General features: G+C 57.5%; 2 protein-coding genes across 3 annotated transcripts in view; both read right to left on the bottom strand.

Annotated features, from left to right (window-relative positions):
• ACVR1B (activin A receptor type 1B) overlaps nucleotides 1-13,692 on the bottom strand; it is an 18,151-nt gene extending 4,459 nt beyond the window's left edge. The window contains exons 1-6 of one of the 2 annotated variants that reach the window (XM_027699053.1): nucleotides 13,632-13,692; nucleotides 4,428-4,667; nucleotides 3,216-3,464; nucleotides 1,935-2,165; nucleotides 1,149-1,316; nucleotides 448-604 (exon numbers count right to left, since the gene is read on the bottom strand). In XM_027699053.1, coding sequence (XP_027554854.1) covers nucleotides 448-604; nucleotides 1,149-1,316; nucleotides 1,935-2,165; nucleotides 3,216-3,464; nucleotides 4,428-4,602 — 980 coding nt within the window. In that variant the 5' untranslated portion in view covers nucleotides 4,603-4,667; nucleotides 13,632-13,692. Of the gene's footprint in view, nucleotides 1-447; nucleotides 605-1,148; nucleotides 1,317-1,934; nucleotides 2,166-3,215; nucleotides 3,465-4,427; nucleotides 4,668-10,814; nucleotides 12,918-13,631 lie in introns of those variants that run through there. The other variant, XM_027699052.1, reaches the window with a different exon arrangement.
• Nucleotides 10,371-24,560, bottom strand: ACVRL1 (activin A receptor like type 1). The gene is made up of 11 exons (XM_027699051.1): nucleotides 24,326-24,560; nucleotides 21,210-21,280; nucleotides 19,715-19,939; nucleotides 19,204-19,403; nucleotides 19,009-19,108; nucleotides 18,560-18,706; nucleotides 18,201-18,476; nucleotides 17,383-17,580; nucleotides 16,133-16,263; nucleotides 14,986-16,036; nucleotides 10,371-10,380 (listed from the first exon to the last, which is right to left on the bottom strand). Exons 2-10 carry the CDS (start codon nucleotides 21,274-21,276, stop codon nucleotides 15,902-15,904), a joined length of 1,479 nt encoding a protein of 492 aa, XP_027554852.1. The 5' UTR covers nucleotides 21,277-21,280; nucleotides 24,326-24,560; the 3' UTR covers nucleotides 10,371-10,380; nucleotides 14,986-15,901.

The raw sequence follows: 24,560 nt of genomic DNA, 5'->3' as shown, positions 1-24,560 counted from the left end.
TGTTCATTCAGAGAGGGAATTCTCTGGAAGATAGTCACTGATCTGTTTTTCCCCACACAGCACTTCCCAGCAGACCAAACTCTGCATGGCACAGCCACCATCAGAACAGAACTGGGCCCCGTGGTCTAATAGAGTGAAGAAAATAACTCCCGAACAACAGCAGGCTGGGAAAAGAGGTAAAAACGCCCCCAAAACACATCAGGCTCCCAAGAGCAGGTTGGCAAAGCTTGTTGCCAGGTACTACATAAGCTCCCTGGTGCTGGGTTTACGTGGCTGGCCCACCCCTCTCAGACTGAAGGTACTGACGTCCCTTTGGCATCAACGTGGGCACAGAGCTGTCCCTGTGAGACACTGGGGAACGCTGAACACAGAGAATTCCCCCAGTGCCCAACCAGCAGCTCGGGCATTTCCAGTCTCACTCTGATGCCTCTGACTGTGTTTCCCTACCTTTTGGTGCCGACCCTCTGATTGGGTGCGATATCAATCGTGTCCGTGACGGAGTCGTGCCGGACAGCCAGGCCGAGGTCAGCGATGGCACACGTGCCGTTCTTCTTCACCAAGATGTTCTTGGATTTCAGGTCTCTGTGAGCAATCCCAGGTTTCCCTAAGAGAGCAAAACAAAACAAAAAGCAGCGAGGGTCAAACCGGGGAAATCCGTTTGTGGAACTGGCGCGGAGGCGGCGCCGGATTTCAGGGCGTTAAACCCGGTGTTGTGACACATTTTCCTGTTTGGATCCGTGAGGGACCGGGGCAGGGCCGCGGTGGGAAAAAGGCTCCAGTGGCGTTTCGGAGACGCCGCTGATGCAGTGGCATCCAGAGGCCTCAAGAGGGACGTGAACTCCACGTCCCGGCACAGGCGCGGCCCTACCGACGTCAGGAGTTTGTGCTGGTGCCGCTGCCTGCGCTCACATCCCACCCAGGCAGCGCCAATTTTAGGATGGGATGTGAAATGGTGATATAACTCCCGGCAGCCAGCGCCAGGATAACCCACTTCCCAGCCAAAGCAGCCGCTCTATTTCTGGTCAGTAAGGACCAGATGAAGCCGGGCTGACTCAGAGGCTCAGGCAGGGTTTGCTGGGCAGCACATCAGCCCCCCCTGAGTGGTTCTGCTTTATCCCCCCCTCGAGGATTCCCAACTGGGCTCTTACCCTGAGTGCCCACGATCTCCATGTGCAGGTGGGCCAGCCCGCTGGCAGCAGACAGGGCGAGCTTGATCATGCCCTCGATGGTCACCGTGTAGCGGTTCAGGTAGTCGAAGAGGGACCCGTGCTCGTGGTAGTCGGAGACGAGCCACAGCTGAGTCCACGTCCCGTTATCTGCAGCAGGAAGGAGATGGAGCTCAGGCAGATCCCCACACATCATGGAGCAGCCCCCACCCTTCTGGGACAGAGCAGAGCTGCTGGATAAGGCTGCACTCATCGGTCAGCCCGGGGCAAGTCAGGGATCAGAAATGGCTCCTATCAGAAAGAGTGTGGCCAGCAGGACCAGGGAAGTGACTGTCCCCTTGGGCTGGGGACTGGTGAGGCCACACCTCCAATCCTGGGGTCAGCTTTGGGCTCCTCACTCCCAAAAGAGACACTGAGGGGCTGGAGCGTGTCCAGAGATGGGAATGGAGCTGGGGAAGGGGCTGGAGAACAAGGAGAAAGATCCAGAGAACTCCTGAGGGAGCTGGCGGGGCTCAGCCTGGAGAAAAGGAGGCTCAGGGGGGACCTTCTTGCTCTCCACAACTTCCTGGCAGGAGGGGGGTGCCAGGTGGGGGTCGGGCTCTGCTCCCAGGGAACAAGGCACAGGACAAGAGGAAACGGCCTCAAGCTGTGCCAGAGGACATTTAGATTGATTATTAGGAAACATTTCTTCGTAGAATGGGGGATCAGGGACTAGAACAGGCTGCACTCTGGCGAAGCCTCTGCTCCCAGGCCTGAGGCACCTCTTACCTTTGTTATCTGCAGCAATAAATCCCAGGATGTTCTCGTGCCGCAGCATCACGGTTTGATAGATCTCTGCTTCCCTGAACCAGGAACGCTCCTCACGTGAGGAGAAGATCTTCACGGCCACGTCACCCCCGCGCCACCTGCCTCGCCACACCTCCCCGAAGCGGCCCTTGCCAATGATCTCCTGGAGGACAATCGTCCGAGCCACGGTCCGCTGGACGAACAGCGGCAAACCTGCGGACGAGGAACGGGCAGGGATGAACCCCTGTGGCAGCAGCAGAGCCTCCTGAAAACCCAGAGGTTGGAGAACACCCTCAAACCCAGCAGGCTCCACGGCTGATAACAACCAGCAGCCTGAGCAAGGCCCAAAGCTGGGAATGGTGGTGGCTCCTGCGTGGGCTGTGCCGCCGCTCAGGCGGCATCTGCATTTCGCTTTGAAGCAGAGGAGCAGTCAGGGAACTCCTGCTCCACGGCACATCAAAGGAACTTCAGCCTCAATATGCAAAGAACGGAACTCATTTAAGTCAGAAAAGCAGAAAACCCCCTGAATTTCTCTCAAGGAGTCCCGACGTCGCTGCCATCGCTTGTGGAGAGCACGGAGCTCACCTGCCCACAGCGTGCGTGGAAGAGATCCCAAACATTTTATCCAGAGCAGCAGATGTGCTGCTGAAGGTTTATTCCCTGGTCAAATATCAGGTTCTGACATTCTCTGCCTCTGTGGGTTTTCCTACAGTTTCCATCTGCTGCAAAATTCCTTTCCTACTTTAACCCAACTGCTTTCCTGCTTCAAAGCCACGACTAAATGATGACTTCCCATCTATTCCATGAATCCCATCTCAGGATTCCTTTTAAGTGAACACTGCACATCACCCACCTGGGAAGACCCAAGGATTCTTTGGGATAAAACGGGCTGTGCAAATGCACTATTTGCACACTGTTAAACGTTCACCTGCTTGGGTCTTTCCCATTTTCCTGCCAGCTTTGATGCAGGTGACATGCTGCATCCTCCTCTGAAAGCCAACAATGCACAGGTCAGCAGTTAACTGCTGTTTCTAACCCAAATCCACTTCCAAGGCTAAAGTGGGAAGAGATGCAGCTGCCTGAGGTATCCTCTTGCAGTTAAGGAGTTGAACTACTGCACTGACACAGGGTGACCACATGACTGAATTTAACCATCCCTCCATAACAAACACCCTGAACACCCCCGTGCAAAGCTGTGGCAACCACGAGCCCGAAGAGACAACTCCAAGTTCTCCTTGGTCACTTCCTGCCATCCCGCAGTACCTGAGCCCGAGCCGGAGGTGGAGAGATCGTAGACCAGATCCTGCAAGGTCTTATCCTTGGAAAGGCACATTTCACAAGAGGGGTCCTCCATGTCGAGCCGCTGGCGGTTGTGATAGACTCGCTGGTGGTGATGGAACACGAAGACCACGATGATCATGACGACGAACACAAGGAACACGGGCCCGGCGATCACCGCCACCAGCTCCACGGGACCCCAGCTCGATGGGGGCTCGTTGTCCTTCAGGTGCCCTTGGCAGGAAAGGGAGAAAAAGAACAGAGACTTTGAGAAAATTATCGCTCCGTTGAGGGTTTTCTTCTCGTGTTTGAATCATTCTCTCAGAGCCTGGACAATTTTAGCTCACTGTTCCGGGAGGGCAGAGGACGCGTCAAGTAACAGCGACAACACGGGGCTGATCGAGGCACCAGGCTGGCAAAATGCAGCTGGAACCCCCAAAAGAAAATGGATTTGGGATCAGGGATCATGGGTATTCACTGTTTTAGAGGATGGGAGCCTGTCCTGGGCTGAATCTTCCAGAACAGTCTGCAGTTCACCTCCCACCTGAACTCAGTCGGTCAGGGCTCATTGCTCCCTCTCTGCCCTTTGCCCTGCAACAACCAATGAACTTGCACCTGAAGACAACAATTCAATTTTTGTCATTTTGAGCCCAAATAAGAACTCCCCCCTGCTCCTGAGGAAAATGACACTGCAGTCTCCACAGCACCCACTAGAAACCAGCCCAAAACAGAGAGCAGGAGGTAGGAGGAAGCACCACATGCCCTCTGTGCCCCAGGAATGAGAAGCAGACATTTCCCACACCCTCACTCAGAGGCAGGGCTGCTTCCCCTTCATGTATTCTGAGCCCAGGCACCCTCCACCCCACACACTTTGCTCTGAAGCTGTTGCAACATTCCCATACTCGTGTTCAGTACTGAAAAGATTTGGAGTCCTGGAAAGGAAGCAACTCCAGCTGATAAAGGCAGGCCCAGCTCAGGGCAGGCTGTGCCCGGGGAACACGCACATTCCCATTTTAATTTGAAGTAGTTTGTTATTTCCACTTTACAGGCGAAGGAAACAAACCCAGCGCTCAAGTTCACACATCAACCAAAGGGAACAAGCGAAAACAGGGCCGAGAACTCCGAATTCCCAATCCCAAACAGACGGTTCCTCTCCTCCCCACTTCAAACACACGATTTATCCCGCTCTCTACTCACCGCTGGGAACCATTAAATCAATTTTGTTGCAAAAATCGGAGTAGCAGCAGTGAGTGTTCCGCAGATCCTCTGAACTCAGACAATAGAAGGGCTTCCCAGCAGGAATCAGTTTTGCCTCGGGAATGCAGGTCCGGACGTGGTGTTTGACTCCGTCCAGGTTGAAGACCGAGACCATGCAGGCGCCGTCCGTCTCACAGGTGGAGTTGGCTTGTTTGCAGTCGGAGCACAGACATGTCAAAGCTGGAAACAAAACGAGATCAAGCCCTTAAAACCCACCAAGAGCAAAGGCGCAAATGAGAGGAAACCTTCCTCAAACTCCCCGTTTCAGAGGGGCCTCTGGAAGAACCGGCCTGAAGAACAGCACAAGTCACGCTCAGGATTTCAGACCTGCAAGAACCCAATTTCAGCATGAAACCCAGTGTGGAGGCAGAGGAGCCTTTCCAGGAGGTGCCTGCCCAGGCAGCCCTTTGCCTGCCCCTGTTGCAACCAGCACCAGCCGTGCCCCGAGTCACCTCTGCAAACCGGGCGAGATCAGACCCAGGTCCACTCCCAGCCCAACCTCTGGTCAGGCTCAAACCAAACGCAACAATTCCTCCAACTGATGGATGTGATTCCACCCGGACTGGCTGCCCAGGCTCCTCCAGGAGCCTGATCCAGGCTGGTGAGGGATGACCACCCCCAGCTCCCAGAGACCAGGAGCAGCTGGCAGATGCCAAACCAAACCCCATCCCAGCCGACTGCACGAGCCAAGCGTGCTACACCCAGCTAGATCAGCCACTTATTTAGCAACTGCTTTCCTGATCCGAGACACTACCTTGGGTCAAATAAATTCCTGGCTCTTTGCCCGCTCCCCACGAAGATTATTCGGGTAAAAAGAGCGAAGGAGAAACTCCGAGGCAGATTCCCACATTTTTCCGCCTCCCAGCTGTCATTGTGCTTTTCTCAAGCTGCCTGAAAAACTGTAAGCAAATCCCCAGGCCCTGCCATCCTTGGGAACAAAGAGGAATCCAACAATGTCAAGAAGAAGGGTGGGGCTTGTTTAGCAGCACGCCGGGTTTTCTCCAGCTTTCATCAGCTCTCCCAGCCTCCCCGGAGGGAACCCGAAACCTGTCCTTACCCGCTGCAGAAATGGGCTCTCGGGTAGGGAGGGTTTCAAGAAGGGTTTTAAAAGATACAAGTGCCACAGTTGACTCTCCCCGGGCTGATCTGAACCTTCTCGGGGTAAAGCCACACGACAGCCTCAACACTCGTGTTTGGGGCCCACGTTACCTTGAGCTTAACAAAAAAACAAGCTGGTCCTGATTTACTGGGGGTTCCTTTAGGAGGAAGACACCCATTAGCCCTCATCCCAGAGTCCTGGGTAAATCAATCAGCCTAATTGCATTACTGTTCACTTAATTCTCCCTGGACGCTGCTCCTCGTTTTCCAGCTGTTGTTGTGAACTGTTCCAGACGAGCTAAATGTGGCTGCTGGTGAGTTTGGAACCAACAGATTCAAAATTGCAGTGAAAAGCCTGTGATCAGTGACAGGACCTGAGGGAGCCTCTGGAGCTGTGTCAGGAGAGGTTTAGGTTGGATCTCAGGAAAAGGTTCTTCCCCCAGAGGGTGGTTGGCACTGAACAGGCTGCCCAGGGCAGTGGGCACAGCACCAAGGCTGCCAGAGCTCCAGGAGTGTTTGGATGATCCTCTGGGGCACAGGGTGGGATTTTGGGGGGTCCTGGGCAGGGCTGAGGGTTGGACTGGGTGGTCCTTGTGGGTCCCTTCCAGCCCCAGAGATTCCATGAGTCTCCAGCTCTATGATTAAAATCCAGAGTGAGAAACCTTTAAAAAGCCTCACGAGCAAATGTCACTTACTACCATGTGCTCAGCACAGGCCAAGGAAAAGGGACAAGGGACAGAAAATGGACAGGGAAAACCTTCAGACTGATCCATGTTGAGAAGGGTGGAGAGCATCCATGGATTCAGCAGATTCTATGAGGAAACTTAATAACAAAAGGAAAAGACCCCTCCACTGATGTTCACCTCAAAGAGCTCCGAGATCAGTGTTTTTCTGTGGTCAGCAGAGCACAGACAAGACAATTCTGTAAAATACAAACACTTGGGGGAACAAAGGTTGGTGATAAAGGAGATTTTATGAACACCCGAGATGGCAAAGAGCAGCCAGGGCACATTCCTGCCTTCATGTCTTACTTAAAAGGAAATGGTGTTTTAAAGCATCTCCCTTATTACTTATCAAAAACTCGAGGTACAAATTAAAAACATTGAACCCACACACATTTCACCACGTAGGTTCTTTTCAGTTTGATTTAGATACAACAAAACTGAACTTTGTTCCTGTTAGACTCATTTCTGAGGTCTCAATCCCAAGATTTAGACGGTGGCAGTTTTGCTTCCAGAAGCTCCAAAGTAAACAAAGCACTTCAATGCACCAATAAAACTGATTTTGTAAACGTCTGAGTGAAGTATCTGGCCTGAAACCCAGCATGCCTTTGAGAGGGAAAGCAGAGGAGCTGGTTGTGTCTGCTCAGTTGCGTTTGTAGGATTAAAAAGTAAAAAAAAAAAAAAAAATCAGTTTACCTGCAAGGTACGATACCAGAGCCCCGGCGCAGAGACAGACTGAGATCCTTATCTGCTCTGTGCAGAAAGCCAAAATTTCCTGCTAAGGAGGGGGATGCCCCACGGCCTCCTCTCACCCCATTCCCCCTCTGAGACAACTGCTCTTTTTTAACTTCAATTCTACTGTTTGCACCTCAGAAATCCCCATGGTGGGAGAGCAGCGGGAACAAAGAGCACGGAGCCTTCAGCACACACACGTCTGTGCTCCTTTACAATTCTCATCAGCGACCCTCGAGGGGCTTTCCAGATATTCCTGGCCAGAACCTCCAGGCTGCAGGCAGGAACTCTCCAATTTTCTGTGTGTGCCAGGGAGGAAAGGCCTGTCTGCACCGGGGAGCTCCCGGCAAAGAGGAGAATTACAGGGCAACCCGTGCAGGCCCAGCAACTCCAGCTCGATTAATCCAGGAGGAAAAATTCTTCTCCCATCAGTAACACCAGAAGCCAGGCAAAAGGAGGTGTTGTTTGCCCCTGGGTGGGGTTCAGGAGATGGCCAGGGAAGCAGAGCCCCCCACCAGGTATCTCTTGGGTGCTCTGGGAGCAGCCGGGGCGAAGCAGGAGGAGACAAGGAGCGGATAAAAGGATTTTTCATGCCAACAGCATTCTTTTTTCTCGGGGAAGAAAAGCTCCTATTGAGCAAAACATATAATCTACTTAATAAAAGAAACTGCCTGGGCTGAAGGAAATAGATGGGGTGAAGGAAAACAAAGAGCAGCTCCCAGAGCCGGGGCGGCACATTCCCCCCTCCGGAGCGCCCGGGGACGAGTCTGCGTGGAAGGAGTGAGTGGAGCTGGAGCAGAGCCCGTTCCATGAGCTCCCCACATGGACACCCCACTCCCAGCCCAGCCCAGCCCTGCACAGACACTGTTTGAACAAGCCCAGCGTTGAGCTGCAGGTCCCGGGGACGAGGCTTTGTTCTCCTGGAGAGATGGAGGGGGTCGGTGTTTACATGGAGCAAAACGGGGCCTCTCTGCTTCCCAAAAAACAGAGAGGGCAGTCGGTGCTGCCAAAGGACAAACTCTCCTTGATCCTGGGCTATCCCAGCCCAGGGCTCGACTCCTCCAAACCCAAGAACTGCTTCTGCTCCCTGTGATGTTCCCAGATTCCAGTGCCAGCCCCAACAGGGATCCCAGGGAATGGAGGTGTCCGTGTCCTCTGCATCAACGAGGAAAGCACGAGCAGGGCCTCTCCCACCAAATCCCCCCACTCAAAGCAACCTGTATTCCCACGAGGGATCCAACCAAACAGGTGGGGGGCTGTGGATTCCAGCTCTGCACTCCGGGGAGACTCAAACACCGAGCTCTGACAGGCAAAGAACATTTCTCCTCCTTTCCCAGCAACTCTCCCAGCTCGTTTTGCACATATTCACTCTCACACAGGGTTTCATGTGTCAAGATGTCTCTGCAGAGAGACAGGGGAAAGTTTCACACAGCAAAACCTCCTGCAGCGGTGGCAACCACCTCTTGGAATGCATTTTCCAGAGCCTCCCCAAAGCACACGGAGCAAAGATGCCATTTTCTCAGGGCTGAACTCTACCTGATCAAGATGCATGAAGATAATTAACCTGAAGATGAGTATTGGTGAAATTGCCAATAACCACCCACGTATTTACCAGATAAACAGATTTTTTTGCGGCGATTGTGGCTGCTGTTCTTTTTCAACAGTTCCAGTCGAGGCTGGAAGAACGACTCCCCTGACTTTGAGCCTTTCCAAGGCTCTGCAACAGGAGCTGCAATTTATTGTGTCTCTGTGCAGCACCAAACTTAATGAGCCCCCACTCTGGGAGTGCTGGTTTCATGCTGCAGCAGCACAATGTTAGCAAGAGAAATGGGAAACAATTGGCTTTGTAGCTCTGCTGCTTCTTCAGATGCTCTAATGAAGAGGGACGTGTGTAAACACGTTCGGAAAACAGAAATATCTGTCAGTGTTTGGCTCTATGCTGTGCTGAAATAAAGAATAACCTTTATCACAGAGGGTTAGGAATAAAATCCCTTCCCTCGTGCTGAGGGAGCAGAGGTGTGTCCAGCTGTCCCTTTGTGCTCCATGTTCAGCTGTACCACCCCAGGAACAGCCCTCCAAGAAAACAACCAGCTCCCTTCCCAAAAATCTGGGCTGAGGGCAGACTGAGCCATCTGATGAAGGCTTTAAAGACAAAGATTTCCTTGCCAGTATCATGGAATCCTGGAATGGTTTGGGTTGGAAGGGGCCTTAAACATCATCCAGCCATGGGCATGGACACCCTCCACCAGACCAGGCTGCTCCAGCCTGGCTTTGGACACTTCCAGGGATGGGGCAGCCACAGCTTCTCTGGGCAACCTGTGCCAGGGCCCCACCACCCTCACAGGGAGGAATTTCTTCCCAGTATCCCATCCAACCCTGCCCTCTGGCAGTTTGAAGCCATTCCCCCTCACCCTGGCACTCCAGGTCCTTGGAAATAGTCTCTCTCCATCTTTCCTGCAGGTTCCCTTCAGGTCCTGGAAGGTCACAATGAGGTGACCCCAAAGCCTTCCCTTCTCCAGGCTGGACAATCCCAATTCTCCAGCCTTTCCTCATGGCAGAGCTACTCCATCCCTCTGATCATCTTGGTGGCCCTTCATATTCATATTCACCTTGATTCTTTTGCTGCCTGACATCCACAACTGGGATCCCTCCATCCCTTGCTGGGACACATCCAAGTCCAAACTGACCCCTCCAGTGCCTCCCCCAAGCCCCAGATCCAGCTCACCTTCACCCATCGCCTCCAAAATCACTGCCAGGACAATTCTGGATGCTCCCACAGCCCGTTTCCTCACAAAGCAGCTGGAAAAACGAGCCCAGAGCTGCCCTTCCATGGATACAGCACCACCACCTCCAGTACCTTCCCTGCATCTCGCTGCCCCTTCAACTTCTCCTGCTATTTTGGATGCAAACATCTCTTTTGCTTCTCGCTGGTGCTTATGAAATCTACTGACCCGCTGCTGCGAAACGAAAGGGAGTTAAAATTAGCTGCAAAAAAAAAAAAAAAAAGCAGCACTTTCACGCAAGTCATCCAGAAACTAAACATTATCCTGGGATATTTCAAGCTGGAAATAAGAGTCTCAATTTCTTTGAGCTGGCTGCAGTCCCCTGGCACAGGTTGGACCTGACGTGAAGGCTGCACGGCTGAGTAGAAAACACACGAAATGGAAAAAAAAATAAGAAAAGGCAGGAAGAACGTGCCTTTAAAGTGCAGAACTTTCCCTGCATCGACTCAAGGAACACAAAGGAGCTTCCAGATGAATTGTAAATAAGGAATTGACAGGAGTCTCATCATTAAGAGGGTAATTAGAAGAAGCCTTGATGTTTCTGCTGCTGCTCTTCCACTCAGAACACAGATCCGTGGCTCCGAATTCCCTCTCCAGGCTCTGGTCTGACACCCATTTTGTGTTTAAACTTGTCAGGAAACCAGCTGAGGAGCCATCAGACCACACCAGCGCTGTGGAAGAACATCCTGTACACCTGATGCCCGGGTTGTTATGGAAGTTCCAACACTTCAAACCCATCCTGGCTTTTCTCAGGCAATTGGCTTTTCCAGAGCACAAATAAGTTGTTTAACGTGTGGTCTATATTCCCACATCCAGCAATCCATAGGTACTTCCAAAAAGCCCATAGAAGGCAGCAAGGCTACCAAGGGGATTTAAAGTGCAGGGAAGGTTGTTTTTGTGCTGAAAATAAATAAATAAATATATGTCTAGGAGTAAAGCAGAGGGAGGCCGAGAGCCAGGGGCTTAAATCAGGGGGACAAGAGAGCTCCCACCTGGCATTTCATCCCTGTAAAATCCTCATGGAGGAGCAGTTCCTGCCTGCTCTGCTCAGGGCAGACACATTCCCAGTGCTCACCACCACCCAGTGAACTTTGCTTGCCGAGAGAGAACTGACGTTTGACTTCGCTCCTTTCGCAAGAGCCATTTCCGGAGCATCCACTCCTGGCAGCGCCCGGCGTATCCAGGGAGAGGGGAAAAAAAAAAGAAAAGAAAAAAACCCAACCCAAGCTGTCTGGCCAAGGAGCTGGAGGAGTTCAAGAATGCTTGTTGGACACTGTTTCTAATTTCCAGTTAGAGAGAAAGGCTTTCTTGGAAAGTTGTAGGATGTAAGTTATGGCCGGCGCGGGGCTTTGCCTGATTTAACCGGGTAAATATTTGCAGCAGGTGTTAATAATAAAATCTGCTGCCCCAAATTGTTCCCCACGGGGGGTTTTTTGCTTTATTTCAAGCAAAGCTGACCTGCAACACCCCAGAACCATCACTGCAGAGGCACCTTTCTTGATTCTTTTCCTTTTTTTTTTTAAAGGAAGGGGCTGGAGGGGTGTTTTCTGCTCTGTTTGCTCAGGCTCCCCAGCACTGCAGAAATTCAGATGTTTTTCCAGCCTTCCCTGAAATAAGCAGCTGTTAAATCTGTGGTATAAAGCACAATAGTGAGGGCAGCCCCGGCACGCCGAGCGTGCATCATGGCTGCTCCAGCAGCAAACAATTCCCAGGGTGATTCCCTGTTCCCTGCCATCCTGCACCTCGCTCCACACGAGCACGGCTCCCTCAAATCCAGGCTGAGCTCACACCTTGGACTGAATAAAACCATTCAGTGCACACTGAGCGGAAACAATAGTCACTCACAGAGGCCAAAATCAAAGGCACCGGGAGTCGCCGAGTTTCCAGGGGATTCGTGCAGTCAAGTGGCCCTTTCCTGTTTACTAATTATGATTATTTTTTTTAATAAACACCATCTCGCACCTAAGTGAGAGCCTAAGAGCAGCTGTGCAGCGAGCCTCATCTGATCCTGCTCTGCCATTCATCACAGAGGAACTGAAACCCCTTCCTCAGGCTGGGTTTTACCTGAGGTTACACCAAAGCACAGCCTTTCTCTCCCCTAAAACACAATTCCACTCCCAAATTCCCAGGACTCACAGGCAAACCCTCACCTGCTGCCCGGGTGAGGTTTAAAGCCATTTTTCCGTGGCTCTGACAAGTCCAGATCTGCACACACACAGTTATTACCCTCTGACGGTCGGCTGGGAATGCAGAACCCGAAGAGTGAGAGGTTGGGGAGGGGAAAAATATTCCAGCGTGGAGCCTGTCGGAACAGGCACCCGAGTTACACAACAGCGATCGCCCCGACAGCCACGGAGCTGGACTGTGCTGGGGAGCCTTGGACACCGGAGGCCACGGCCACCAGCCCGTCCTCTGTCCCCCTGATGGATGCTCAGAGATCCTTCAGGCCCCTCCTCTGGAGAAAAGGGTCGAGCTCGTCCCAAATCCAAGCCAAGACCCCTCGCTCTTGCCCCGGGAGTGGCAGGACCCCGCCAGGTAGAGGAAAAGGATCGGCACGGAACAAACGACCAACACAAAGAGTTTTCCCTCCCTCCAAACAAATATTGACAGTTGTTCCAACCCAGAGGCTCCGGGCTGGGGAAGGTTTCCTTAAAACCCCAAACCGCAGGTTCCGAGGGGCTGGAAGTTATGGACACGCCGTGATCTCCAGGGCAAGGAGGGTCACCAAAGCCCCCCCAGGATGGGTCACAGGATGATGGGAAGAGGTGACAAACTCCACAGGCTCCACAAAAAAAACGGTGGCACTTCCCACCTTGGGCTGACCCGCTTCTCAGGGCCAAGCCCAAAACACCTCTGGGACCCACCCCCAGGAGCCCCCCCAAGTCCATCCTCACTCTGGGAGAAGCCCATAAATCCCAGTTTCCTTCGTTAGCCCCTCAAGCCAGGCTGGAGGCTCCCAGATCTCCTCCCAAGGTGAGCACGGGCCTCGGTGGAGCATCTCCTGGCACCGCAGGACCCCCTGGCACTGGGAGCCGACCCCCAGCCCCAATTGCTGTTGCCCCCCCCCCCGGACATTTCAGAGGGGGAAAGGGACACCCCCCAAAACCAGCTCCAGGGTCCTCTTCGCACCACACACCCCTGTGAGCCCCCTGAGCCCCCCCGGCCAGGCTGGACCCCCTCGAGAACCCTCACACGAGATCCTTGATGCCTCCAGAGCCCCCCCAACCTCCCAGGAACCCCCACCCCATGGATTCACCTCCCCAAATCCTTCTCCCCACCCTGAAACACCCACTCCTGTGTCCCCCCCCCACCCCCAAACCCCTCAGTGCCTCCTCACAGCCTCGGGGGCACCTCCAGCCCCCCCTTTCCAACCCTCTCACCCCCCACCCTCCAGGACCCCCGCATTCCACGGATCCCCCCTCCCCAATTCCTTCTCCCCACCCTGAAACACCCACCTGTGTCCCCCCCCCTCCCAAGCCCTCAGGGCCTCCTCACAGCCTCGGGGGCACCTCCAGCCCCCTCAACCCTCTCTCACCGCCCCCGAACCCTCCTAAAATCACCCCCCCGGCCTCACCCCCCCCTCTTCACCTGCCTCACAGCCCCCACCCAGCCCCAAGCCCGGGCAGGCCCCGGGTCCCCCCGCCCTCCTCAGCCCCCCGCATCGCCTCACCCCCGCTTTCCCCCCATCGCCCCCCGCTCCCCCTCACGAACCGCCCCCCCCCCCCTCCCCGGTTCCCCTCACGGCGGGGGCGGGGGCGCCGCCATGTTGTGCCCGGTGCGGGCCGGGCCCGGCGCCGCCGCTCACTCACCGCGGGCCCCGCCGAGCGGCCCGGTCAGGAGCAGCAGCAGGGCGAGCAGGGGGGCGGCGGGAGGCGGTGGGGGCCGGCGGGCGGAGGTCGGGGGCGGCGGGGAGCGGGGGGCCCGGGCGGCCATGGCGGGCGAAGCGCCGCGGCCTCAGAGCGGAGCGGCCGCAGCGCCGGCGGGAGGGGGAGCGGAGGGGGCGGGGCCGGCAGAGCGGGGGGCGGGGCCAGGGGCGGGGCCGGGGAGGGGCGGGGCCGCGCGGGCGCCACGGGGAGGGGAGGGAGGGGCGTGTGCGTGACATGTGTGTGACATGTGTGACATGTGTGTGACGTGTGTGATGTGTGTGACATGTGTGACATGTGTGTGATGTGTGTGTGATGTGTGTGACATGTGTGACATGTGTGTGATGTGTGTGATACGTGTGTGTTATATATGTGTGATGTATGTGACGTGTGTGATGTGTGTGACATGTGTGTGACATGTTATATACGTGTGACATGTGTGACATCTGTAATATGTGTGTATTATATGTTTGGTTGATATATGTGTGTGATATATGTGTGTGAGATGTGCGTGATGTGTGCGTGATGTGTGTGTGATATGTGTGTGTGATACATGTATGATGTGTCTATGACGTGTGTGGTATGTGTGTTATATATGCGTGACATGTGATATGTGTGTGATATATGTGTGTGATATGTTTATGAAGACATGATGTGCGTGCATGCAATCATGGATGCTGTGTGTGCATGCATGCAATCATGTATGCTGTGTGTGCGTGCATGGGGGCTGTGTACAAGCGTGATCTGTGCATGTTCAAGCGTGACTTCTGTGTGTGGGATCACGTATGACGTCTGTACATACATGATGTGTGTGCTCGAGCATGATTTGTGTGTGTGCATGCATGATGTGTGTGTGTGTGTGTGAAATCTGCCTGGGGCAGCTGGGGCATGGTGGGGACTGAGCCACCCTGGGCAGGGCACCCCAAAACCTGGCTAGAAAACCCCAAACCCCAGGTAGGGCACCCCAACCCCTGCCCTGCCCAGCCCCACATACCCTCATCCCCCACCCACAACCAGCAGCTGCCCGTTGCCGCCCAGTTCCTCCCAGTCCCTAACTGGGCTCAGACCAAGACGATTCCAGGGAAACACCCTGGAGCAGCCCCAGCCCCTCATGGGCACCAGGAAAGGGTTGGCACGAGGCTGAAGCCAGGTTTATCACAGGATCCGACGGATCCGTTGGATACTCGGAGGTGAAGCCACAAATGAAGCCAGGCAGGAGCTGCAGGGCCCATCCTGCCGCGGTGCCCAGTGCCCGGCGCGGGAGGTTTGCCAGCTCTTAGGCGATAAAATAGCTTTACACTTTATTAAATATATTAAATCTTAATAATTAAATAGTTATGGAGCAAAGCTGGCTCTGCTGAGCGTCCCGTCCTGGTCGTGTCTGAACAGCCTGGAGTGCGGGGTGGATTTTGGGAGGGCGGCGAGCGACGCGGGATGGAGCCGGAACACCTCGGAAAACACCAAAACTCTGGCAAAGACCCAAAAGGGCACTTCTTTGGGAAGGGGGTGCCGGCTGCTGGGCAGGGAAGGATCAGGCCACCACGGGACCCCCACCTCGGAGGGGTGCTCAGGCCACAGCTCCTCATCCTGGGGAGCCCCACGACGTGCCAGGGCGCGGATCCGGCGTGACCGGGGCGATGCTGCCCTCGGACCATCCTTTCCCGGTGAAATCCATCCCTCTCCTTCGGCGAGAGGCGAGGCCGGGCACCGCAGCCCTGCTGGGGAATTCCTGCCGCCGCCGCCGCCACCGCCGAGCCCGCGGCGTTCCCGCTGCCAGCGCCGGGCGGGCAGGTCTGGGCAGCTCCGGTGCCGGAACTGGTGCCAGCGCTGGGTGGGTGCCCCACGGGCTCAGGGTGCAGCAGGGGGTGGTTCTGTCCTCGGTGCCCCTCACCGTGGTGTCCAGCTGGGGGGCTCAGGACGTGCCACCAGCCCCAGGCCCCCGCTGCCCTCCCCGCCGGGCAGTCGAGACGCGCCGGCGTCGGATGACGGATCCGGGGGGGTATTTTTATAACCGACTGGAAGATTCCTCCTATGGTTTGGTTGTTTGTTTTTTTTTTCCTATTTTTTTCACTCCTTGCAAATCCAAACGGCTCCGAGGAGGGGTGGGAGAGGCGGGGGCTGTGAGCAAAACCCCTCTGAGACCGGAGCCATCCCGACATCGGCCTCGCCGCAGTCCCCGGTGCAGCCCAGGAGCGGCTCCAGCGCGTTCCCGGCGCTCACTGCTCCGGCTTTGGCTTTTCCAGGGAATTGTTCAGCTTCTTCAGCGTCTTTTTAATGCGCAGGGCGGTGAGGCGGGCGGAGGGGCTCTGGTACCAGCACTCCTTCATGACCCTCGCCAGCGCTGACAGGACCTGGGGAGGCACAAAAAGAGGAATAAACGGAAGGATTTAACGGGGGGCAAAGGTCTGGCCCAGGGTGGGAGGGGGGTGGCCCCCCCCGGGACTCACCGAGTCGGAGAAGAGGCGGTTGGGGATCACGGGGGTCTGCTGGTCCACACACACCACCTTCTTCATGTCCTCGAAGCTGGGGTCGCTGGGGACGGCGTCGAAGAAGGGCGGCCGATACTCCTCCACGATTCCTGTGGGAAGGGGGGCGGTGTGAGGGGTGAGGGCGGGCGTGGGGATCACCCCCATCCTGTGCATCGAGGGGTGCCCGGAGGGTCCGGCATGGCTGAGCTGTTCCCTGCCTTGGGGGGCACGGGGGGAATCGCCAGTGGGATGTGCCGGTGATGGTGCCCATGGAGCGCACGGCTCTGGCGCTGCCGGTGGCTCCGGCACCAGCTCCAGCCTTGACACTAATCCAGCCCCAGCCCCACCATGAACGCCAGCTCCAGCACCAACTCCAGCCCCCGGCACCAGCTCCAGCCCCTGGCACCAGCTCCAGCCTCCAGCACCAGCTCCAGCCCCCAGCACTGCCATCACCTCCAGCCATCACCCCACGGCCAGCTGGCCCAGCTAATCTCTGCTTAGTGCCTCCATATGTCTGTGTCCCCCGCAGGGTTTAACCTCTGTGGGATGCCCCGAGCCCTCACCAGCTCCCTGCACCCCAAGGCGTAGCCTCCAAACCTCGGGGTCCCCCCTCTGGACCCCCCTCCCCATCCCTGATGCCCTGGAGGGGGAGGGATTCTGGAAGGGTTAAACCCAGCTGGCTGAAGGTCGTCCCTGCACATGGCTGGGGTAATTCGGAGTAAATGTGTAATCTGAGGGAGCCCTGGGGCCGTAAATGAGATTATCCCGGCCAGACTGTGCCTGGGGGGACCCTCCCCCCTCACCGGCCAGCACCCACCATTTAATTAATGCTTCTAATGGGCTTTGCCTGATGAGCAGCGCTGGCCGGGCAGCCCCAAGGAGGTTCCTCCCCGGCGCGGGGGGACCTCATCCCTGTCCCCATTCCCGAGTTCCCAAGCCAAGCCCCAGCGGCCGGAGGTCCCGGGCCGTGGCCGCCTTCCAGGCAGAGCTCGGGAGCTGCTTGTTTTCTAATCAGCGCTGAACAAACAAAGCACTGATTGAGTCTAATGGGCCCTTTAATCAGGGAGCCGGGTGCTGACACTAGATTACAGTGTTTATAATTTACAGCTAATCTTCTGGGCGAAGGAAAAGGGGGAAAAGAAAAAAAAGGCAACAAGAGAAGGAGGGAAGGACTGAGCGAGCGCGGAGCCTCCGGGAGCGAGCGGAGCCGCCGGCTGGGATCCACCCACCGTTCACCACCGTGCGCCGGGTGATCTCCCAGAGCACCAGCCCGTAGGCCCAGATGTCCGTCTTCTTGTAGGACTCGAAGCAGTCGGTGCGGATCTGCTCGCTCAGCACCTCGGGGGCCATGTAGCGCTTGGTGCCCACCCGGGGGTTGTTGCCGATGTCCAGGTAGTCGCTGCCCTGGGAGTGCATGACAGCCAGTCCTGGGGGAGGGGGACAGAATCACGGTCATTAGGGTTGGGAAGGAACTTTAAGATCTTCCAGTTTAACTATAAAAGGCTGGGATGTTGGCTTTGGTCAGTGCTGTGCTGGTGCTGTGTCCCGGGATGCTGCATCTGTGGGGCAACACATCCCTGGGGTACCACATCCCTGGGGTACCACATCCCTGGAGCACCACATCCCTGGAGCACCATATCCCTGGGTCACACATCCCTGGGTTACCACATCCCTGGGGTCCCAAATCCCTGGGGTACCAAATCCCTGGGGTACCAAATCCCTGGGGTACCACATCCCTGGAGCACCACATCCCTGGGTCACACATCCCAGGGTACCACATCCCTGGAGCACATCCCTGGGGTACCACATCCCTGGAGCACCATATCCCTGGGTCACACAACCCAGGGTACCACATCCCTGGAGCACCACATCCCAGGGGTACCACATCCCTGGGTCACACATCCCTGGAGCACCACATCCCCGGGGTACCACATCCCTGGGGTCCCAAATCCCTGGGTCACACATCCCAGGGTACCACATCCCCAGGGTACCACATCCCCGGGGTCCCAAACCCCTGGGGTCCCACACCCCCGCCCCTCCCTCTCACCCAGGTCAGCGATGCAGCACTGCCGGTTGCTCTTCACCAGGATGTTCCTGCTCTTCAGGTCCCGGTGGGCAATGGCGGGCTTGCCCTGGGTGCCAAAGATCTCCACGTGGAGGTGGACGAGGCCGCAGATGATGGAGGAGGCCAGGCCCAGGCAGGTCTCCACGTCCAGGGCCGTTCTCTGCAGGAAGTCGTAGAGGGAGCCGTTCTCGTGGTAGTGGGTGATGAGCCACAGCTGGGTGCTGGAGTTCCTCGACGTCATGTCGGAGGCGATGAAACCTGGGCAGGGAGCAGAGCTGGCACCACGGAGCCCCCACACAGCTGCCCTCCACCCCCCCAGCCCTGCCTGGCCCCCCGCTCACCCAGGATGTTGTCGTGCCGGAGGAGGACGGTGTTGTAGATCTCCGTCTCGCGGAACCACGACTGCTCGTCCCGGGAGGAGAAGATCTTCACGGCCACGCTCTCCCCGTGCCACACGCCTCGCCACACCTCGCCGTAGCGCCCTTTACCTGCCACGGCCACGGCGCTGTGCCACGCAGCCCCTCGGACCCCCCCACGCCCTGCCCACCCCCAGCACGATGCACCAGGATCCCGCGTGGAAGAGCGACGGAGCGGCGCCGCATCCATCGGCCTTGCTAACATCCATCCACCCACCCAGCCTCTCTGTCCCTCCCTCATCAGCAGGACAGTGGGAGAACTCGGGGTTTTTGCGGGGTTTTGGTTGGGTCCAACCCCCCTCTTGGGTCTGAAGTTGTGGTGGCATCGCCCAAACACCGGCTGGGGCACCGGGGCAATCCCCCCTGCTCCTTACCCACGCACTCCACGAGGGTGATCTGCCGAGCCACCGTTCTCTGCACGAGGAAGGGCAGCCCCGAACCGCTGCCCGTGGTGCAGTCATCGCTCAGCAGGTCCTGCACAGCCGGGGGTGACCGTGGGGTCAGCACAGAGGCCACCCCACCCTCCCACCCCTCGGGGGCACTTGGGGTCCCTCCCGAAGCTCACCCACCTCTAAGGTGCTGTCTCCCACCATGGATGCCTTCAGCATGAGGTCAGTGTCGCTGAGGTCACTCTGCTTGTGGCGGTGCTGGGCCACCTTCCAGCAGAAGAGCCCCGTGAGCGCCACGAGGACGAGGAGGGCGAGCAGCGGGACGAAGATCATCAGGAGGAGGTTGGGCAGGGAAGGCACTTTTCCCAGGGCATCTTCTCCTGGGTGGGGGAAATGATAGATGGGAGTATGATAATGGAGGTCTTGGGGCTCAGGCTTCAACGTGGGAGGGTGGAGGCCTCGGGGTTTGGGCTTGGACCTGGAGAGGGTGGCTCTGCACTGGGTTCAACCCCACGGATGGCAGCTCTGCAGGCACAGCCCAAGAAGGGACACCTGAGGGCATCTCACTAGCCCTGCCCACCTGGGAAGAGGTGGCTCTGGAGGGGCTGAGCGAGGACAGGGATGATCTGCAGACCCAACCACACCTCCAGCTGCGTGGGCAGCTCTGCCCCTCGCCCCCATGGCCCCGCACCTTGCAGGAAGATCTCCAGCTCGGCGTTGCACATGCGGGACTCGCAGCACCTCATGCCGTACTGCTCCGTCACGGGCGTGTTGCAGTGCTCCAGGATGTTCTGGGAGAAGCAGCCCCGGTGCTGGGTGATGGTCCCCTCCTCCCTCCTCTTGCTGACGAAGCACACCTTGCCCGTGCAGGTGGGCTGGCTGCAGAAGGGCACGTCGCAGGCGCACAGCAGCTCGTCTGCGGGCACGAGGAGGGGGCACGTTGTGCCACGGGACCACCCCTGGGTGGGGTGGCTGGTGGCTTTGGTGACAGGGACGTTGTCCTAGAGACTCCTGAACCAAATTTTGAGACTGGGCAGCCTGGGACCATCACGGTCCAGAAGGGGAAGGTGGCTGTGGGTGCTCAGTCCAGGGAGCCCATCCTGACAACTCCTGGAAAATCACTTGCTCCCAGCTGAGATCCAAGTGCCAGCCCTGAACCCGGGGTCGCCTGTCCCCACACCTCTGACAGGCACTGGATGGGCCGTGCATCCAGCCCCAGTAGCTGGGATTAACTGGGATGCACTGGTTCACAGCACACAGGCACATCCTGCCCCTGGGGTCCCAGAGGACGTGGGAGCCGTGGGAGCCGGATGCTGGGAGCCAGGATGGGATCAAAAGCCCCAAACTCAGCCAGTGCCTTCCCAGAGAGGGTGTTCCAGGAGCTGGGTGCCAAACCCGGCGTCTTTCCTGGAGCTTTTCCTGACTTCCCTGAAGGCATTTCCCTGTGCTGTGGTGCTGGAGCGGCTCAGAGGGCGCCACACTCCCGAACTCCCGATTTAGCTCTGCCCTTTTGCGCAGAAAATATCCCTCCTGGAATCAGCGAGTTCAGCGTGAGGGCAGCCAGGCGGCCAGCGGCGAGGGGACGGCGAGGGGACAGCGAGGAGATGTCTGGCAGTGGCCAGTCCCCCTCCCGTGCCTGTCATCCCCCTGCCCCAAAGGCTGCCCGGTGCCAGTGCTGTGGGGGGGTGGCAAGGCCGGGTTGGGGTTGGTGGCCCCCTGGGCAAGGACGGGGACTCGGTGGGGACTTGTCCCCCCCAGTGAGCTCTGCTGCTCCTCCCCGGCACAGCCGCACTGTCCCTGTCCCCCCTGCACAAACACGGCCAGCTGGATCTGTCCCCAGGTCACCTGGTGCTCCCCTGGGATGCTGAGCAGCTCCTCCCCATAATCATCATCATCATCATCATCCCCCCTGGGAAGAAGCACTGCTTAAAGCACGTGGTACCAGCTTTCCCCATCTCCCCTCCGGTGATGGCAAAGCACTTGATCAACCACGATTAATTAATTAAGCCGAGATCCTCCCTGGGGAGTGGGTCACCGTCCCGCAGGGGCACAGCCCCTCGCTGGGCACGGCGCCGTCCCCGAGGAGCCCCGGCTCCCTCTGCAGGAGGTTATTTCGGGCGGAGACGCTCCCGAAAAGCCGAGGGTTTATTTTAACCTGCCGCTCACCCCCTCCCGTCGGTACTCACCGGCTGCGAGGCCGAGGGACAGAGTCATCAGCGCCAGCACCGCGCGGCCACCGGCTCCACACGGCATCGTCCTGCGGAGAGCGGAGCGGTGAGAGCGGCCCCCGCACCCCCGAGGGGCTCATCACCAGCCCTGGGGGTCTTTGGGACGGAAGAGGGGGGACTCGGAGAGGGAGAGGGCGGGCGGAGCGAGGTAGGATGTGCTGCTTCCAACGGAGTTTGGCTCCGGACATCCTGGGTACGGCCCTTCCTGAGAGCACATCCCGGGACCTCCCGAGCTTGGGGGACCTCCCGACCATGGCGCTGGACACCACAGATGGCACTGGGACCAGGACCTTGCCCTGTCCACGCTGCCCCAACATCCTTCCTTTATGCCAACATTATTCCAGCATTTCCCACCGTTCCCACGGCTCCTGCTCTGTAAAACCACGGCCCCCACGGGCTCAGCACCGCTGGAGATTCCAGGTTCAGCAAGATCCAGGCCTTGGGATGCAGCTCAAAGCCCTCACACCACGTGCACCGGAGCCTCCGAGCGCCGCTGGCCGCGGTCCGGGGCTCAAGATCCCGGCGGGACTTTTGCACCGAGTTTATCAATGACACAAACAGGGGCAGCCAAAAATTCCCTGCTGTGCCTCGGGGGAAGTTTGGCTATTTTTTCTCTTCCTTTTTTTTTTTTTTTTTGACTTGTAAAAAGGGACGTTTCTGCCAAGGCAAACACGGCGGAGCCCCCCGGTGCCCCCCGCCCCGCTCCGCGGCCGCGGGCTCCCGGCCCCTCCTCGGCTCATTCTTCGTCGTTCCCGACATAAACACGCCAAAGGCTCCGTTTCCTGCAATTGAAGAGCCCAGCCCAGGGCTGCCGGGACAGGAATCAAGATTGTTTAGATTCTGGCCTTGATGGGGAAGCGGAGTCACGCAAGCCCAGCCCTCGGGAGCGCGCTCAGACGCGGCTGACCCCGGCAGGCTCCGGCAGCGCCGCAAAACGGGCTTTTCCTCCCCGAAATAACTCGCTGGGTTGTTGCTCGCGGGGAGGAAACAGCGACCGGGTGCCAGGTCCGGGGGTCGGAGGGCAGGAGCGGGGTCTGGTCCCGGGTGCCCCGTGCCGGGAGTGATGCCGGGCTGATCTCCATCCAGACCCTCGGCTGGGCCAGGATCAGCTTTGTTTTAAAATCCAAACTCCCCCGGACCTGGGCTGGGATCAGCTTTATTTTAAAATCCCAACTCCCCTGGACCTGGGCTGGGATTAGCTTTATTTTAAAACCTCAAACCTTCTCGGAGCTGGGCTGCTGCTCCCTGAGTGCCTCAGGCACTGTACTTCTCCCTGCAATTCTGAGAGCTCCAAAATGCGTCTTTTTAAAGGAAAGTTGAGTCTCCCAGGTGGTGAATTCCCTCCATGGAGCCCCTTCCATTAAATCCCAAACCGTAGATGGCTGAGGGATATTTGTTGTGAAACACAAAGTGGGCAGGGCCCAAAACTTTGTTGTATATGAAATATCACATGGGTTGTTGTTGTTACCAAGAGCAAACCTTAATCCAGAGTCATCCCTGGCATCCCATTGGAAAAACATCCTGAGTGCTTCCGTAACGGGTCAAATCAGAGCCTGCACTCCCATCCCTGTCCCCAACCTTCCTCATTTGTCATCAGGAACTGCAGCTCAAGCACCCTCCTGGCATCCAGAGCATCTTTCCCCATCTATGTCGTATCTTTTGGGATTTTTGACACCATCAGGAGATGGGAAAAAACCCAATGAAAACCTCTTGGATGGGACGTGGATGCCGACAGGAGCGGCTGGGAATGATGGGCACCACAGCCGGGGGGTCCAGAGCAAGACCCAGCCCTGGGAAGGGGAATTTCCCTGTGACCACCATGGAGGTGGAGAAGGAGCCAACAGGAATCCAGGGAAGGGTGGCTGGGCACAACCCTTGGGATGTGTAGGATGGTTCAGGGTTAGGGTTAGGGTCTTACTGGGGGGGCTCAGCTGAGCTTCACAGTCCCGGTGCTTCCACCCTCCCCTGCAGTTTCTGCTGCTCCCAGGGGGGTTTGACACAGGATGTGGCTCCTGACTCAGTTCCCTGTGCTGCCTTTTCACAGGGAGCCAGACACAGCCAAGCCCCTCGTGCCAGTGCCGGTGCCAGTGCCGGTGCCAGTGCCGGTGCCAGCCGAGGGGGAGCAGGGTGAGCCAGGCATGTGCCAGCTGCCTGCATGAAGGACACTGCTGGAGTGGGCAGGAGCTTTGCCACAGCTCCCAAGGCTCCAGCCTGGTTTCAGGCTCAGGGGGAGGTTTTTCTCTCCCTGCCCGGGGCTGCAGGCGGGTCACGGATGCAGCAAAGCCACTCTCACCCTCCGGCACATCCAGCACAGGAGGGATGCTCAGTTCAGGGAGCTGCACTGGAGGGGCTGAGCTGCCTCAACCCCTCTCCCTGATGGGCATCGCTGTTCCAAGAACACGAGACACACACAGAGAGCAGCAAAACCCGCCCAGGTTCACCAAAGTGTGGGGCTGGCACTGCCCCCTGCTCCTGGTGCAGAGCAGGGACGAGGGTGGTGACCCCGGCCTGGCCTCAGGGAAGGCTCCGTGCCCACAGCGGGACAGAGATCCCTGGTGAGGCTCACCCCAGCTTGGCTTTGGAGATGGAGCCTCTTCAGCAGCCGTTTGGCTCTTCCTCACCCACCCCTCCTCTGAGGGACCCGGAGTTTGGCTGTGCCAAAGGGGAACGTGGAGGTGGCACATCCTGCAGCGCCACTGCCGTCCGTGCCCGCTGCCCTTGCTCCAGCCCCCGACTGGAATTGCTGTCAACTCTCCCTCATTTTTTTCCCTGTGGCTTTTCAAAGTACACCCAAATTCCCCATTTCCCATGTTGATTCCAGCCTTTCCGTTGCAGCTGCGTGTTGCTTCAGCTCTTTAGCAAGGACATGGGGACGGATCCCGTCACCAGCACATCGGTGTGGAGACAGATTCCCCCTCCCAGTCCCAATTCCAGTTTCTCCAACCCTGAAATCAGTGTCCCACCGACTGTGAAGGAAACGGGGGCAAATCCTGCTTTCAGCTGCCTGGGGGTAAATCAGGAGGGAAATGCTGAGCTCAGTACAGCCCCGGACCCCGCGGTGCTTCCCCACTCACCTACAGCATCGGCGTCCCGCAGGCACCCACGGCACTGCCCGGCCCTGGTGAGGCTCTCCCGGCTGTGATCCCGCTCTCGGAGCCGGGGCAGCTCTGCTCCGTGCCCTGCACCCCGGCTTGGAGGAGCTTCATGGGTCTACTCCCCTCCTGCTGCCTGTCCCAGCACCACGGCAGCTCCTGCGGCCGCGGCCGTGCCCGTCCCGGTGGGGGAACGTCCCCGTTCCCGGCCCGGCCC

Source organism: Neopelma chrysocephalum, unplaced genomic scaffold (genome assembly GCF_003984885.1).
Source record: "Neopelma chrysocephalum unplaced genomic scaffold, ASM398488v2 Primary Assembly neopelma1_136, whole genome shotgun sequence".
Classification (NCBI taxonomy): Eukaryota; Metazoa; Chordata; class Aves; order Passeriformes; family Pipridae; genus Neopelma; species Neopelma chrysocephalum.
This window is presented reverse-complemented; position numbering and strand designations above follow the sequence as displayed.